At 41.1% G+C, this 18,039-nt stretch overlaps 1 protein-coding gene across 3 annotated transcripts in view; it reads left to right on the top strand.

Annotated features, from left to right (window-relative positions):
* The window catches only part of Dcdc2 (doublecortin domain containing 2), a 177,364-nt gene that overhangs the window by 41,330 nt on the left and 117,995 nt on the right, over positions 1-18,039 (top strand). For all 3 annotated transcript variants that reach the window (XM_059263246.1, XM_059263244.1, XM_059263245.1), the window contains exons 4-5: positions 13,262-13,338; positions 13,467-13,598. In XM_059263246.1, coding sequence (XP_059119229.1) covers positions 13,262-13,338; positions 13,467-13,598 — 209 coding nt within the window. The remainder of the gene's footprint in view (positions 1-13,261; positions 13,339-13,466; positions 13,599-18,039) is intronic.

Genomic DNA, 18,039 nt, shown 5'->3' with positions numbered 1-18,039 from the left:
CTCCTGAAGCATTTTGTTGGTCTTCCATTTGTTTTTTTAATGAGATAGAGTTTCTCACTAACCTGGGGCTCACCAAGTAGGTGAGGCTGTCTGGCAAGCTCCAGGGATCCTCCTGTCTCTGCCTCTACAGCATTAGGACTATAAATGTACCCCACCACACCTGGATTTTTTCCCCCATGAGTTCTGGGCATCAAACTTGGGTCCTCACTGAGCTATCACTCCAGCCGTGTTTTGGGTTACTTTTAAGTTAAATATGAATCTTCTCCCTTACTGTGCTTTGGACAGCTGAATCATTTGTTAGTTTGTTTTGGATTGTTTTCCTGCTTCAGGGAAATGAAAAATTCCATTTCGACAATAGCTAAAGACAGATGTATAAACCCATTGGATAGTGAACATATTTGGCAGAAGAGCAACCCTCTGAGTAAAAGATGATAAACCTCCCTGACAGATGAACCCTAGTGCATCTTCTGGGAATTGGTGCCTGTGTTGGTACAGTGCAGAGACCTAGGCAGGACCTGGGCAGAGCTGAGGTGTTTCATCAGCTCAGAGACTAATTGGAGCCTCCCGGGAATGTTCTGAGCACCTTGCTCATTGTAATTAGCAACACCTTTTATGACTAGGTTCTTACTGAAGTTAGGCTGGTTGGAATTAAAAAAAAAATCATCATATATCTCAACAGTAAAATGTTATTCAGTCAGGGACCTGACTGTGCCACCACACCCAGGACCTGGAATTTCTGTAAGCTTCAATTTTCCTTCAATTTATGTTCACAAAAATTATATGGATGAGATCATGTCAAGTATATTTGACAATAGTAGCTGAGGAACTTGAGTAGATTTGAGATCATTGAATAAGCACGGCCTATATATGCTAATATACAGACTATATGCATCTATTCATTTTCATGTAACCCAATGAAGATCTGTTAAATGATAGCAAATGTGTGCCAGTTCTTTCTGCTAGTGGACAGTTTCCTATTGGCACCACTAGCAGGCTGAATGCTGCACTAAGACACCTGGGTTGAGAATCACAAGGGGCCTTATGTGACTACTTCTTTGCCTACTGAGGTGTAAGGAGGCTCATCATGATTAGAATAATGTTAACCATTGGGCTGGTGGAATGGCTCTGTGGCTAAAGGCATTTGCTACCAAGTCGGAGGACCTGAGTTCAACCCCTGGGACCAGTGTGGTAGGATGAGAGAACTCCCAAAAGTTGTCCTCGGACCTCTACACACTTGCTGCGGCACATGTACATCTCTGCCCTGGAATAAATAAATAAGATGTAAGCTGGGTGGTGATGGCACACACCTTTAATTCTAGTACTTGGGAGGCAGAGCCAAGTGGAGCTCTGTGAGTTCGAGGCCAGACTGGGCTACAGAGTGAGTTCCAGGAAAGGCACAAAGCTACACAGAGAAACCCTATATTTATTGGTTTCTCAAAAAAAAACCAATAAACAAACAAACAAACAAACAAACAAATAAGATGTAATAAAAATAAAAAACAGGACAATGCTAACTTTGTAAGGTACTCTTTAGTAATAAATGTGAATGTAATCAAAAGCATTTATAGTTAAAGTTGTAAACTTTTAAAATATAAGTGGCTGCCCTATAATGACATCCTGAAAAGCAAAAGGGACAAAGTGTTTGGTTGAGTTCTGAGCATGATTTGGGCTCAAAAACTCATCCTAATTATTGTTTAGTTGAAGTGTTCTATGTTCCAAGTACCACCAATGGGTTATGTATGAGGGCGTTTACTAGGGAAATAAAAAAGGAAGAGATGCAGCCCAGTAGTTATTTATAACATGAGAAGGATATGTTACATTAATGGAAGATGCACAAAAGATTTTCAAGAAGAATGATACAGAATTTCTGATAGGAATTCTCTGCAGCTGACTGAACAGCCAGTGAGAAGGTAGATCAGATAGAACTCTGAGTCCAAGGCTGTGACCTTCATCGAAGGCAGTGGCCACCTCTGAAGGCTCTTGCACTGGGAAATCACATGTTTGGGCCTGTACTGCAGGAAGAGTAATTCAGAAATGGGTGGCTGAGAGAGGAAAAGGCACCAAAGGCAGGAATTGTGCTCTGTTGTTCTGGATGCAGTGTGGGAGGATTTGTGAGGTCCTAAGGCTGGGTCTTGGTGTGTGTGTGGGGAGGGTGTGGGGCGGTACAGAGCAGGGGACAGATGAAGCAACTTCGAGTAAGGAGGAGCTATGGGACCTTTCATTGAATTCTTTTGGTGACCGTTCAGCAGTACATTGCCTTTCAACAGCTTTGAAAAAGAGTGTAAGTTATCTTTGAATACCGAGTGAGACAAAATAAACTTTTATGCTGCAGTGACTCAGTGAGGGCTTAGGTACGAATAGATTTTTTCTAAATCTCCGTTTTAGGGTGAAGAGGTGGACACATTCAGTGGGGTATACACATGCAATGTCAGGTGAAAGATCTGGACAACAGCTAGAAACTTGGTTGGCAGTGCCCAAAATTATGTTCAATAGCAGTGGGTTTGATAAACTTGTCCGGGAGAATGTTCAGGTTAAGAAGAGAACAGGGTAGGATGGAATTCTAGAGAGGAGGATGCTGGCATTTAAGTGTGGGTCCAGAGGAGGAGGAGGAGGAGGAGGAGGAGGAGGAGGAGGAGGAGGAGGAGGAGGAGGAGGAGGAAGAGAAGGAGCCAGCATAGGAAACACAATGGTCACGATAAAAGTAGTTCAATGCTGGCGCATACCTTTAATCCCAGTACTTAGGAGGCTGAGGCAGGCGGATCTCTGTGAGCTTGAGGCCAGCCTTGTCTACAGAGTGAGTTCCAGGATAGCAAGGGCTATTACACAGAGAAGCCCTGTCTCAAAAAAGAAAAAAAAAAGTGGTTCAGAGACAATGTACTGCTGAATTATGGTAGATTCTTTAGCCACATATTCTCTGTTTTATTTATTTTTATATATTAAATATATATATATATGTATATACATCTCTCTCTCTCTCTCTCTCTCTCTCTCTATATATATATATATATATATATATATATATATATATACCTTGGATACATAGAAGGTCATGAGATAAAAACAGATTGGTGTTATAGTCTTCTGAAATGCTAATATTTGATTTTATTTTCTGAAGTCCTAAAGAAAACAATAAATGACTCAGTGGCTAAGGGCACACTTCACTCTTGCAGAGGAACTGTGTTTGGTTCCCAGCACTCACATTAGGTGGCTTACAACTGTCATACCAGCTTCAAGGGATCAGTGCCCTCTGTGGACTCTTGTGGGCATCTGTATTCAAACATGCACTTACCCATAGACACACACATGCATATATACACGTAATAAAAAATACAATAAATCTTTAGAAATATCCAACTTTAGAAGTAAATATATGTATTATCCATGAAAAATTGGTTGAGAAAGTAGGCATGATATATCTATACCGTTTCATTGCTCAAACCATTTAGATTGACTTGCTTAACATTTAGTTAGTGTGTCTTTCATGTGCTTTACAATCTGTTCCTGTCTTTATACCTAAAGCGTGTTTCTTGTTAAAGTGTGTGCAGTTGGGTGTTATTTTCCAATGCTGTCTCTTTGATTCTGCCCTTACTTGGAATTTATAATTCATTCACATTTAGTGAGTTCTTGGGACAACTGGATCTGCGTCCGTCCTATTTCATTTGCCTTTGTTTGCTTCATGTTGTTCTTTCCTGCTTTCTTTAGGTTCATCAGACATTTGAAATATTTAATTTTTTATCTCTATAATGGATGTTTAGTTAGGATATTTGAGAACTGAATAATTATTTTAGTGCTTGTAACATGTATCCTTAACTTTAGTTTGCTTTTAAATAATATCCTCTCATTTCCCAATGAACTTTACAATAGTATATTTCCATCAATCTTCACTCATACTTTTCTGTTCATATTAAATAACTTGCTTCTAGTAATATATGTAAGCAATTTTATGAGTCACTAGTTTGCTTTAAAACATTTAAAAAATAGATATTACAGTTGTTTGTATACCTGGTACATTTCTTTCCAATGTCCTTTATTCTTTCATGTACATCCAGGCTTCTCTGTTTCTAATTGTTTCCATTCTATCTGAAAACCTCCATCATATATTCTTTTGGAAGTGTTGGTCTGTTATCAATTCCCTTGGCTTTGGCTTTTGTGTGTGTGTGTGGCTCAGAAATGTCTTTATTTCACTTCTTATTTTGTATAACATTAATGGAACTAACTTAATTCTTTTTTAACATTTATTTATTGATTTGTGTATATGTGTGTGCTCATGCACACTATGGTAGTCACATGGAGTTGGTTCTCTCCTTCTACTGTGTGGGCTCCAGGGATCAAACGCAGGCTGCCAGGTCTGTGCAGCAAGCGCCCTTACCAGCAGAGCCATCTCTTTAGCTCTTCATTTCCTTTCAGAGGAACATTTCTCAGGTGTATTCTGCTGTGTCTAGGTTGCTAAGCCTATGTAATAAAATCTTCATTGCAGATGTTCTTTTTTATTGCCACTAGAATTTTCATTTGTTTCTTTTTGGAGTTTCAGTTTATGATCTAGACCGCTCCATCTTGCATGAGTTTTGTTTGATATGCCTCACCCTTTGCCACCAAGCTGTTTAATGTATTTATAACAGTAAAAACCTTATTTGCCCATTTCAACATCACGGCCATGACTTGGTTTTTCCCTCTGTCAGTAGGCTGTATTATCCCCTTTATTTGAATTGTCTTGCAGTGTTTGTTGTGTGGAGGTCACCTTGTAGACCATTTTGTTATGTGTAGGAGCTGAAAGTAGAGAATACTTTTCCTAAGAAGAAACTACACCTGCCTCCTCTGTTGGATGCCAGGGAAGAGGCTGGTCTTTTCACAGCCCACAGCTGGTTTCAGTACAGGCTGCAGACAGCTTTACCTGCCTTCACTAAACCAATGCTTTCAAACATTACAAGGGTAAAATTAGGACTTCTCTCAGGGTTTGAGAGTTAATCCTCATGAGATTTAGAGATGTCTCTTGACAGTTGGTCCAATTGTTAGCTTTATATGCCACTGGAGAATCTATTACCTAGCCCCACCTCTAACCCTCCATGCCACGGGGTTTCTGTCTCCGCTTCTTAGCCTTGCTCCTAGCTTAGGCTTCTGTGTGCCTGAAGACAGCTCCAGGTGAAGAAGACGTTGTTGGTGTGGACTTAGCACGTCCTAGTCTTCTCTACAATGCCAACCCGGCCTCTGGCTAACTCACTACGCAAGGTTTGTTATCCTGAGCGCGCCAACAGTCCTAGGTTTCCTCTCACTTTAGGTTATTGGGATTTCCTTGAATCTTAAGCTCTTTATTGTGCTTTTAGAAATGCCTTTCAGCTCTCCTTGTTTTGGCAGAAGCAACTGTCTCCTATAATGTACTTTCAAAGCAGGAGTGAGCCTGTCTCTCACATTTTTCTTATGGAGTCAAGCATCCTCTTGAAATGGCTGCTCAGTCTTCACTTCTTGTTGAATAGTCAGTCTCTCCTTTTCAGACGTCTTTCTCAGATTGTGCACCCGGAGCATTTCTATGATGAATGGTTTATCTGTTAAGTTTAGGAAGTATTTGCAGAATGAAATATCCTGTGATAGAGGCCCTTTGCAAAGTCACTTATAAGCCCCATGGTCAGCAGCAGAGCAGGCTCAGTCCTGTGGAGTGTGAGCTCACTGTGCCATTTTCTTGTAGCCATTCTTTATTCCATTCAAAATAGTGATATTGGGATAATGAATGATGACAACTATTACTTTTCTTTTCGGGAGTGGTTGTCAGGGATCAAGCCTTACGCCTTATGTGTCCTAGACAAACTCTGCCATTGAGTTACACCCTGAATGATTTTATTTTTTTTTTCTAGAGTCTCACTGTGTAGATCTGGCTGTCCTGGAACTCACTATGTAGATTAGACTGGCCTTGGACTCAGAGATCCACCTGCCTCTGCCTCCAGAATGCTGGAAGTTAAGGCTTATGCTACCATGCCCAGCCCCTGAATGATTAAAAAAATCTCTCTAGGACAATTTATACTTGGATATGTCTATTATATTGATTCCTAGGTAAATTATTTCTTATTTTTGTATCTTTAATCTTTTTTTGATCCTTTATCAAAAAGATGAAAATTGATTAAGTATTTTGCAAAGAACTTTGTTCCCTCTTCGATGCTGGGTGATGTTTTTGAAGTAACAAAGTTTCCTCAAAGATTTTTGAGATCCCACTTTCCTTAAATATAAACCATAAAGAAAGTAGAGTTAAAACCTAGTGCATGTTGGTCTATACTTGGCAAATGGTTAACTTTAGTACATTTGTTTCTCTAAATAGACTGTTTTGTGGGACCATCATAAAATCTGGCATTTTAGAAAGTTATTGAAAAACTGAGCCCTTAAACAGTGTAAGGAGTTCTTAAAAGAGGTGAGCTCTCCTTGAATTGTATGAGAATCCATTCTGCAGCTTTGTTCCCTTGGGTCCGAAGGCTGACTTTGCTTTTTTTGGTCCAGGGTTGAAAAGGTGGCAAGTGCCAGTTAACAGCCCCAGGGAGCAGCCAAAGGTGTGCAGCTGCCACTGTGGCAGTTAGTTCCCCAAGCTGCTCTTTGGGCTAACTTAGCAGGATCATTCAAACTTCTGTACATTTATTGGTTGATTGATTAGCAGATATATTATCTACTTAATCTACTCCATTTATCTAACTTTTATCTATCTACCTATCAGTTATCTATCTATTATCTATTTATCAATTGTATATTTTCTATCTATCATCTATTTTTGTTATCTACTTTTAAACTGTCTTCTGTTTATATTTATCATCTGTCACATCTATCTATCTACCTACCTATCTTTCTGTCATCTATCTATCTATCTATCTATCTATCTATCTATCTATCTATCTATCATCTAGCTATCTCTACCACCCATCTACCTGTCATTGACCCTTTCTCCCTCCTTCCTTCCTTCCTTTCCTTTTTTCCTTCCCTCCATCCTTCCTTTTATTTTCTTCCTTCCTATCATTTATCTGCCTCCATCTTCTCTCTTTCATTTATCTTTTACTCATGAGCAAAAATGAGGATTTGATCAAAATCATCTGCCTGTCTCTCTCTGATTCATTTAGCTAACCTACTTCTCAGTGTGTTAGGAATTTTATCTTCTTCTTATCCTTGGGTGGGGACATGTGAGCCTATGGGGGACATCTCACACTAAACCATAGTGTGCACTATAGAGACCCAGATCTAGCTTCTCCTTCCTAATTGTGTGTTGTTGGTACTTACTGAATCTCTTCCTGCTCCCTCCGTCTTCAGCCATATCCTTACCAGTCTCTCATGACTGCTGTTCCACTTCTTTATACAAGAATATTCATTCCCACAAATCAAAGAGTGATGCCCGTTTATTTGATTTGGTCTCAGTTGCAGGTTACATGCTGACCCTGCTCAGCCTACTCACCTGTGTGACCTAACCCTGCTTCACAAGGTCAGAGTGAGCATTCCTTACCCTCTTGCCCTGGTGTGCACTCTTTCAGACTCGGTGTGAAGATACTTCACGTCATTTTCATGCTAAATACTGTTGATGTCCAAGGTCAAGGGAAATTGTGTGCTTATAAGAGAACTGACAAAATTATAAGAACTCTCATTCACTGTTGTCCCCCATTATTCAGGGTCATAATACAGATTAGCAGCACTTGACCAACACTGCTCCCAGATCAGAGCTCTGGATAGCCCCATCCCAGTTGATTTGGTTTATTTTGCATTTAAATGTGATGTTATTGAAAATGCTAATTAGAAGCATGCATGATATGCTGGATATGGTGACACACTCCTGTTACTCCAGCACTTGGGAGGTGGAGGTAGGCAGATCAGTAGTTCAAGGCCAGTCTTGGTTATACAGCAAATATGAGGATAAGTGTCGGCAACATAAAAACCTGTCTCAAAACAAGAACAGGAATGATAAGTTTTCAAAAGGTAAAAATCAATGCTTCAATTAGTGTTCTTAACTGGTTTTTGATTCAGATATATGACTTTATTTTTTAGATACTTTTATTGGTCTGTTGGGAAATGACAAGGCAGATTTAGTTAGTATCACTGGAATTGAATGTAATTAAGGTTAGTCTTCAGTTTAGATGGTTAATCATGAAACCTTGGAGGCTATCTTTGCCATGCTGAAAATAACCATGTAATAAATAACGATTATTCATACAGATGCTGTGATTTTTTTAAAGCATCAACTTTTTTTTTTTGTTTTTTTTTGTTTTTTTGAGACAGGGTTTCTCTGTGTAGCTTTGCGCCTTTCCTGGAACTCACTCTGTAGACCAGGCTGGCCTCAAACTGACAGAGATCTGCCTGGCTCTGCCTCCTGAGTGCTGGGATTAAAGGCATATGCCACCACCGCCCGGCTTTTATGCTCAGAATAAAGTTACAGTTATCTTATAACGCATGTATTTATTTATTTCTCTAAATTACTAAGGTGAAATAATTTAGACAAGAGTTTTAAAATCATTTCTTTATATAACTTACTTAATTTTATCTTTAGTTCAACAATCCAATAAGGTTTTAAACTATGAGGAGTGTGTGGTAGACGTATACACATTGAAAACTTATCCACTTATATGGAACTTGTTGACTGCATTAATGGGTCACACTGAGAGCAACTAAAAGTCACAGGAATTGGTGATTGCAAACCAGTAGATACGACACACTTGGGTGACAATAAGTGTGCTGGAAAGACAAAACAGGGCAGCAGAGAACCATGGACACCCCAGCAGCTGTCAGGAAGGAAGTACAGTTGTGTGTGTGTGTGTGTGTGTGTGTGTGTGTGTGTGTGTGTGTGTGTGTGGAGGGTGTGTGTGAAAGGAAGGGACTGTCAGAAACATAGAGGCAGGAAGGCCTGTCCCTCACCTGGGTGGAGACTCATTCACACTGAGCCTGCTAAGACCTAAGAGCAAGCAAACAGGCTATGAAGGGATTTGCTGTTTTCTAAGGACTGTGTAAGCCCCAGCCCTGTCTCAGAAGCACTGTTTGTGTATTAACTCCAGGTTTTATGCAGTGGTATGGGCTAAGCAAATGAAGAGACTCTTCAAATTGGTTTGATCTTGTCATACACATCACTAGCCTAAAAAAAAATTGCTTACCCTTTATTTCAGAAAATTCCCAGGTCTCGTAGTTGACTGTGTGGACAAACACATATTTATGCAAATGAGCAGCAGAAGTGGAGACACAACACTGTGTCAGGAGAGGCTGACTAAGCTGCGGCACTCTGTGGGGTGCAGTGCAGGCAGCTGACCTGAGTGAAGCAACCCTCCCTCTAAGTACCAGTATAGTTGGTTGTTTGTGCTCTTTTGGGGGGCCCGCCACCCAGCTACCAAATAAATCACACAGAGACTTATTATTACTTATAAATGTCCGGCCTTAGCTTGGCTTATTTCTTGCCAGCTTTTCTTAACTTAAATTATCTCATCTACCTTTTGCCTCTGGACTTTTTCCTTTTCTTACTTCTATAACCTTATTTTCACTCTTACTCTGTGGCTGGCTGGGTGGCTAGGTGGCTAGCCCCTTCTTTTCTCACTCCTTGATCTCCCCTTTCTCTCCTTTTCTCCTGTTTATTTTTCTGCCTGCCAGCCCCACCTATCCCTTCTCCTGCTTTGCTATTGGCCATTCTGCTCTTTATTAGACCAATCAGGTGTTTTAGACAGGCAAAGTAACAGAGCTTCACAGAGTTAAACAAATGCAACATAAAAGAATGAAACACATCTTTGCATCATTAAACAAATGTTCCACAGCATAAACAAATGTAACACATCTTAAAATAATATTCTACAACATACCAGTGTGAAACAATTTCCATGAAGGATCACTAAATAAAAAAAGCAAGGTGTAGAATGGTCACAACACTCTATCACTTATCTTGAAAATTACGTGTCTGTTATATCTATGCTAGATAACATGCAGAGACACTTTGAAGGAATACTGATACCTTTGATTGTAGCCAGGTGGCTAGGGAATGGGAGTGGGAAGGACAGTTCCCTTTTACCATGTGTTTCTTTGACATGTGTTTACTTAAGATTTATGCTAAACACTTAAAAAACACCAGCATCACTACAAATATCAATTTAAGGTGAATAACCTGTGGAAATAAAATTGGAAAAGTTGTTCCATTAAAGTTTAAAAATTTATTCTAAGAGTAGCTTTTAATTAAGTCCTAATCAACATTAATTGTGCAGCTAGCAGCCATTCATGAGCACAGTTTCAGCAACTGGAGAATCAAAGAATTCTTCTTTAAACATGGACCATTTCTTAAGGAAAGGCTGCCATGCATTACTGAAGTCTAACTGTTTAACCAGCCCAGAGTACAGTCAATAGCTGGCTGCTCATAGATGCCTCACTAACAATGTTGCTGTCACTCCTCCTCCCTCTCTCTTCCCTTCCCCTGCATCTTTAACCATTTCCCTCCCCTCCTTCTCTTCTTCCCCTTCTTCCTTTTATCCTGTCTCCTCCTCCTCCCCCTTCCCTCTTCCTCTTCCTCCTTCCTTCCTCTTCTTTCTCCCTCCTTCATCCTCTTCCATCTTGCCTTCTCCCCCTTCTTCTTTCTCCTCCTCTTTCGCCCATGCCCTTTGTTTCCCCTTGGCTCTTCCCACAGGGTCTCATGGCGTGGCCCAGGCTGGCTGGAACTCACAGTCTTCTTGCTTCAGCCTCCTGAGTACTGGTGTTACAGACCACACCCAATTATGTATCTTCTTAAATATGACTTTGGGCAAATTAACTAAGCTCCAGTTCTTCCATGTAGTAATGTCATAGTAATGATGCTTGAGTGAGTTACTTCGATGATGAAAAGAAATTCAGTGCATGGAAATTTGCTTGTGAAGTAAAGTGCAGTGGATGACAGCTGCTCTTATGAAAAATTGTTACCCTCTGCTTTTTCAATATGGGTGTCATTAGTTTTTGTCAACATGATATAAAGTAAAGTCATTTGGGAATAAGGAACCTTATTTGAGGAGATGTGTCCATCAGAGTGGGCTGTAGGCAAGTCTGTAGGGCATTTTCTTGATTAATGATGGACTTGGGAGGGCCCAGCTCACTGTGGATGGTGCCAACCCTGAGAAAGGTGGTCCTTGATAGTATAAAAAAGCAGGCTGAGCAGACCAATGAGCAGCATTTCTTCATGCTTTCTGCTTCAGGTTCTGCCTCCAGGTTCCTGCCTTAACTTCCCTCAGCGACAGACTGTGATGGGGAATGTAAGCCAAATAAACCCTTTCTTTCCCAAGTTGCTTTTGGTCATGATGTTTCTAATACCGATAGAAAGCACATTAGTATACTGGGGGACCTCACCCTCAAACCATAAGTGCTGTCATTGGTAATGCAGTAGCAGCTACAGCCACTGCCTGAGGAGAAAGGCAAATGATGGGGCATAGTATAGTCAGGTCTTGAAGAGGAAGTACAATTTCAGTTGGAGAAATGGGGAGGACATTTTAGACAGAGGGATGAAGTGAGAAGAGGCACAAGTGGACACAGGGCAGCCTTAGGGACAGCAGCAAGCCACTTAGGTGAAGCACACAGCCTATGGGGTGGGGGCAGAGCTTTGTCAGGAGTTGAGGGCTGGTGACGTACGGAAGAGCCGGTCCTGCAGGTGGAAACCAGATAGTGGAACATTGAAGAGAAGATAAGGTGGGAAGAGAGAGAGAGAGAGAGAGAGAGAGAGAGAGAGAGAGAGAGAGAGAGAGAGAGAGAGAGAGAGAGGAGTTGGAAATGCACTTGAGAAGGGTATAGGGTCAAAGGAAAAAACCTGAAGACTCCGGACGGAGAGTCAGCATTAGTGGAGCAAGTAGCTGAGGATAACATTAAGATGGAGCACAGTCTTGTAAGGGGACAGAGTTCTTCTGAGATGGATGGAAGAGGAGATAGGGTTGGAGATGTGGGAGAGCTCGACTGTGGAGGAAAGGGAAGCAAAGGTCTTTATGTCTGTTGACTTCTAGTTTCTTGAAATTTGGAACAAAATGATCTGTGGTGTGTGTGTGTGTGTGTGTGTGTGTGTGTTTATTTACGAAACATAAGTAATTCCTTGGATTATCCATTATAAAGATAGAAAATAATCAAGGCTGGCAGAGCATTTCTGAGGTCCAAGCTGGTGATAAAAGCCCTTTCTCATGCATTTTTCCACAGGTGGTTTTAACTGCACCCTAGACTCCAGAGGCAAAAGGAGATGGGGAGGGCAGGGGTGTAGGTCAGGAGAGTGCTTGCCTAGCTCTGGGTTTGCTTCAGCACTACATAAACTGGGTAAGGTGATTCATGCCTATAATCCCAGCACTTGGGAGTTGGAGACAGGAGGATGAGAAGTTCAAAGTCGTCCTCGGCTACATAGTGCGTTTGAGGGAAGCTTAGGATAGAGATCCTTTCTAAAAAAAGAGAGGGGGCAAGCAGAGTCCCCTGGAGCACAGGAGCCAGGATAGTGATGGGGTACAGGTGATGGACATAGGAGGCAGTGAAGCTGAGAGCAGGTGTGCCAATGAGGAGAGGTGACAAGAAACAGTTGTGCAATTGCAGGAGAGGGCACGTCAGAACTCGGGGCTTTAGAGGATTGTTTGATTGTGCTTTTCTGGAAACAGTGTTTAAAGAGTTGCCTAAATTTGTTCGTACCTTTGGAGTAAGTATGCCTAGGGCTGACTGCAGAATTTTTTCCTTTTTTTGGAGAGCTTCTTTGAGGGCATCTAATTACTGGTGGAGGGTGAATCTGGACTGTGTATCTGAGTAGAAAGAGCAAGGCTTCAACAGAGCTGTTGAAATGATCCATGTGAGATCATTATTGACAATTCGGCTGATTAGGCCAATTAAAAGTTTTAAGTCCTTTTATTGATGGCCAGACTAAGAGTGGCCTCGTGCCTCTGAAAAGTCTCTTGGTGCCCAAGCTCGGGGGTACCGAGTTTTTAAAGGCAAACCCCACAAAGACCATGACTTATGACAAAGTTAGATTAGAATCAGAATAACCTGGAAATTTTCATTTCTGGCAGAGCATAGTCATTATTTTAGACGTAACATGCAAATTATTTTTGCCTTTTTTCCTAGTTATTTTAGTTTACTTAATTATTTTAGTTAATATATCTGAACCATGGTCAAGGCCATGGAAATCTCAAATGTGTTTCCAAGGCAGACCTGACCATTGTGTGGATGGGGTAGAGGTCTGAGAACTGTCTAAGTAAACGCAAAATGGAGTCAGAACCAGGTGGCATTACCTTAGTTACCTCAACTTACCATCCCAGTTCTCCACTAGGCAGCTAGTGACTTTCCCCCTTTGCTTTTGAAGGTGAAGCCAGTCATCCACAGCAGGATCAATGTGTCTGCTCGCTTCAGGAAATCGCTGCACGAGCCTTGCACTATTTTGTAAGTTGGAGCCCTTCCTATTTCGGGGTAGAATTAATTGGCTGTGTACTTTCCTTGGGGTTTGGAGTTTGAATGTTATGAGCGTAACTGTTTCAGATGTGTTGCCTGTTTTTCCTTTTCCTCCACAGCTTGATTGCAAATGGAGACCTCATAAACCCAGCTTCTCGACTCCTCATCCCTAGAAAAGCTTTGACTCAATGGGATCACGTACTGCAGATGGTCACAGAGAAAATAACTCTTCGGAGTGGGGCTGTCCACAGGTGTGTCATGGCATCTTCCCACAGGGGATGGGTTGGGAATCCTTGAAGACGTGCCCACGGGCTCTGGAGTCACTGGCCCCTAGATCTGAAGTTTGGCTGACCCTGTTAAGCTCACTGTGCCTCAGTTTCTTTATATGAAGACTATGATATATAATAGCACTTCAATGGGGATTATTTCAAACAGTCCTTGGATGCTGGAACACATCAAGAGACTTGACCTATTTTTGTGATTTTAGTGTAGAGTAATAAGCAAGCATCATTCCACCTTAAGGGAGAGGGACTTCTTAGCCAGAACCAGCTTCTTGATTCTTAGTTAACTGTCCTTCCCTCTCCCCGCCTAGGCAAGACTGTTTATTCAGTGGTTTGAACTGTTTGCCTCAGGCGAAAATGTCAGAAGCTAGGGAGAGAAGATGGGCTTAAGGAGGAGACAGGTGAGGGAGGGTAAGTGAGATGATCTAAAATTAAAACCAAAAGCATTTAGTGGAATTTAAGCGGACATTTAAAGCATGGTGTAGCCTACGAAATTATCTCAAAATTTTTACTGTATTTGTTTACTTGTGTGTGTGTGTGTGTGTGTGTGTGTGTGTGTGTGTGTGTTGGGGAGCATGTGCTACAGTGCACATATGGAGGCCAGAGGACAACATTTGGAAGTCATTTCTCTCCTTCCACCATGTGGGTCTTGGGGTTCAAACCCAGGTTGTCAGACTTTTGGCAAGCGCCCTTACGTACTGAACTATCCCACTGGCCCTGAAATTATCTCTTTACAGAGGCTAACTTAGGTCTTTTCTTTCAGATGGAGGATTACAAATAACATGTAGATGTACAGAACACATTAAGTGTGTGTATGTAGTGCATATATGCATGGACACACACGTACACACTCACATACATCTCCAAATCCAAGCACTTCCCTCAGTACTATCTCTTCCTCCTTCTGGATGCACATGAACACATTCTTACCTGTTTGATGCTTACACGCCATAGACGTATACACACACACACACACACACACACACACACACACACACACACACACCAAACCACAGCCACGGCCCAGAGTAAGTTCCCAAATGAGTGCACATCATGTCCTTCAGTTGAATGCATGTTTACATATATTATCTTACAGTTTTATCATCACTGAAACTTTAAGTATAAACTGTTTTCATTGAAAGTAGTGATCAGCGTATGACAAAAATTTAAGCAGTACAGAAAGGGTAAATTTAAAGTATTTCTCCCACCACTGTCTCTTTTATGAGTAGTTTTTGCACCCTAGAAATCAAAACCAGAAATATTCTATGCATGTACAAGTATGGCTTTTTCCCTACCTCTTCCCTCCCTTTCTTCCTCCTTTCCTACTCTGCTCCCTCCTTCTCTTCCTCTTTCTTTCATGTGTGTGTGTATGTGTGTGTGTGTGTGTGTGTGTGTGTGTACATGGAGGTCAGAGAAGGATGTTGGGTATTCTGCTTTATCACTCTCCTCTCCCCTTCCTTGAGAGTCTTTCTTTGAACCTCGAGCTAGGCTGGCTGCCCCTGTCCCTCAGTGTTAGGATTATAGGCACACACGAGACATGTACTCAGGAGGCAGAGACAGGAGGGTTGCAGGATGTCAGCAACCTTAGCCCCAGATTCAGTAAGAGACCCTGTTTCAAAGGAATAAGATGGAGAGTGATAGATCAGATACCACACCACTCCCTCCGACCTTTTCTTCAAGCGTGTACATGGTAAGTACACCACTTCATGTGCTCATAACGTCACACACATATGTTGCACTCACACACAAGTGGGTTTTGTTGTTTCTTGATTTTTATTATTTGATATACAGTACTGTCTGTTGATTTTCCTCTTCCATTCTAGGTATTTTTATAATTGCTTTACATTTTAAATGAATTAACTAAGCATTCTTATGAATTAAGTAGTGTTATTCTCTTTCAGTAGATGTGACATTATGAGACCTAGAGAGGAAAGTTACATGTCCAAGATTAAGCAGACACTGGTAGCGTGGCTGGATGGCAAGCCTCACAGGCAGTTTGGAGATATGCTCTTAGTTCCTCAGCTAATTTCTAAATAAATGACATGTGTTTACATCCCATTTTGCTTGATCTGTCATGATCCTTACACATTTGTCTTACTGGTTTTCAGCCACGCTTTATGTATTATAGAAGTTGCCCTTTTTTGTGTAAGTTTCAAATGTGTCTTCAGTTTGCATTTTCTTTGTTTTGTATATAAACATCTCGAGGTTTCAGTCCTTCTTTGTGTTCACTAATTTTATCACTAGCTCCAGTCTTCCTGGCTCTAGAATTATGAGAATAATTTTATGTTGTTTCATCTTGTGCTTTTAACTTTTATTTAAACCTTAGCTACTTTTTGGTTTATTTTGGTTTCAGTAGGGAAATCCACAGCACTAATTATGCATAGTTTTAAAAGAAAATACAGGTTTACCTTTTGATATCTACATACATGCTGACTTCCCCAAGGCAATTTTTTGTCTAAATGTATCTTCTTTTTTTGTGTTTTTTTTAAATTAAGAAATTTTTTATTCATTTTACATACCAATTACAGATCTCACTCACTCTTCCCGCCCCTCCAGCCTTCCCCCATCCCTCCCCCCAGTTCCCTCCTACAAGATGGTAAGGCCTCCTATGGGGAGTCAGCAGACCTTGGTACATTCAGTAGAGGCAGGTTCAAGCCCCTCCCCCTGCCTCTTCTCTTATACATGAACAAATTCTTAGATGGAAATAAGTAGATATGCAAGCACTAATAGAAATAAAAATATATGTTCTCCATATACCTGAATATTTAGAGAAATTATTTTTTTTCTTGAAACAAGGTCTCACTTTATAGCCTTGGTTGGTCTGGAACTCACTCTGTAGCCTCAAACTCTTGGAAATCCTCCTGTATCTGTCTCCTGAGTGCTATAATCTCAGGTGAGAGTTAATGCATCCAGTTGAGAAATGTAATTATTAATTCAATGGTAGACTTGGTGCTGCTCACTGGGGAGAGCCCACTCTCCCTTAATAGAACATTGATAACTCTTTATATTATTCATCAGTATATTAATTTAATAGTAGAATATCAATATATCTCTCTGTTATGTATAAGTATATTAATTTACTGATAGCATCCACATTAATTGGTTCAACTTCCTGCTCATGATTCTTATGCTTTGAAGCAACAGGAAGAAGCAGGTCAATAGAGTCTATATTGAAGAAGCATAATAAAATCACGGTTAGAATTTACACAGTAGCTTTATCTGTCTGCAGACTAAACCAGCCAGTTCTTGGGTGGGAGGTCCTGGAGTCCATAGCTACACTGCCTTTTAATTTCTAGTGTAACAGTTAACTGCTGATTTGGATCTGTTTTGGAGGAAAGAGGATGAGGAATGTCTGGCTGTCTGGCACTTGGCCAGGGGTTCTCAGCCAGGTGTGATTTTGTTTCCAGGGGACATGCATCTGTGTCTGGAGCCATTTCTGGTCAGCACAACTGGACATGTGAACAGCTCCTCCATCTAGTAGAGAGACTGGGGTGCTCCTCGGCACCCTACAATAGACAGGGGAGAGTCTGGGGTGCCGTTGGGCACCCTATGATTGTCAGGACAGCTTCCCTGTTGGAAGACTGGCTACAGTTCCTCTGCTTAGGATTGGTGGTCTCGATGAAGCAGGATAAGCAGAAATCTGGGTTGTGTTGCTAATTAGATTTATAGAATTAGAAATACTATGTTATAAAAAGATGTTAACATCTGCATGCTAACTCAGAACTGCTACTTTTCAGGGCTTTTGTGGATGTTTTCAGTGGTCTTTAGGGTCAGCTGATAGATCAATGGATCTGCTTTTTTTCCTCTTTGATACAAAGTCTGTAGTCCTGGCTAGCTAGTCTGGAACTCACTATGTAGCCCAGGCTAGCCTTGAGCTTATGATGTTTCTGTCTCAGCTTTCCTTGAGACAGAAGGATTTTTATTATTGTTATTAACCTTTTCATGTACTATAAGACTTTTTGTAAACTTTTCTAACACATTATGTTGAAACCCTACCAACTACTAGCTCCTGTTTATAGTCTTCAAAATTGCATTATCTTCCTGGTTTAGTGTTCTAGTGGCCTACTTTCCTCTCTTTAAAAGAATTCTGTAGATAATTTAAACCATCTAGTAAAAAAAATCAGTGTCCTTACAATAAGTGACCTATTAATGGCAGTCACAGGTGCGGTTTTACAGTGAAGGAGACTCTTGAGCCCCACAGCTCTGGGAGGGCCATGCTCGCTCTCCTGCTTAGGCATGGCTAGGAAAGGAGACAGAAGCATGCCTGCTATGCAGTTCTGCATCATTAGTGCTGGCTTGCCCCTGCCCTTCTTTCCTCTCACCTCTTTTTTTTTTTTCTGACCCAGTTCTGTGTGTTTGGCTGTAGTACTTTGGCCAGAGGCGATCCTTAATAGAGAATGTGGCAGGAAGC

Source organism: Peromyscus eremicus, chromosome 5 (assembly GCF_949786415.1).
Source record: "Peromyscus eremicus chromosome 5, PerEre_H2_v1, whole genome shotgun sequence".
Lineage (NCBI taxonomy): Eukaryota > Metazoa > Chordata > Mammalia > Rodentia > Cricetidae > Peromyscus > Peromyscus eremicus.
This window is presented reverse-complemented; position numbering and strand designations above follow the sequence as displayed.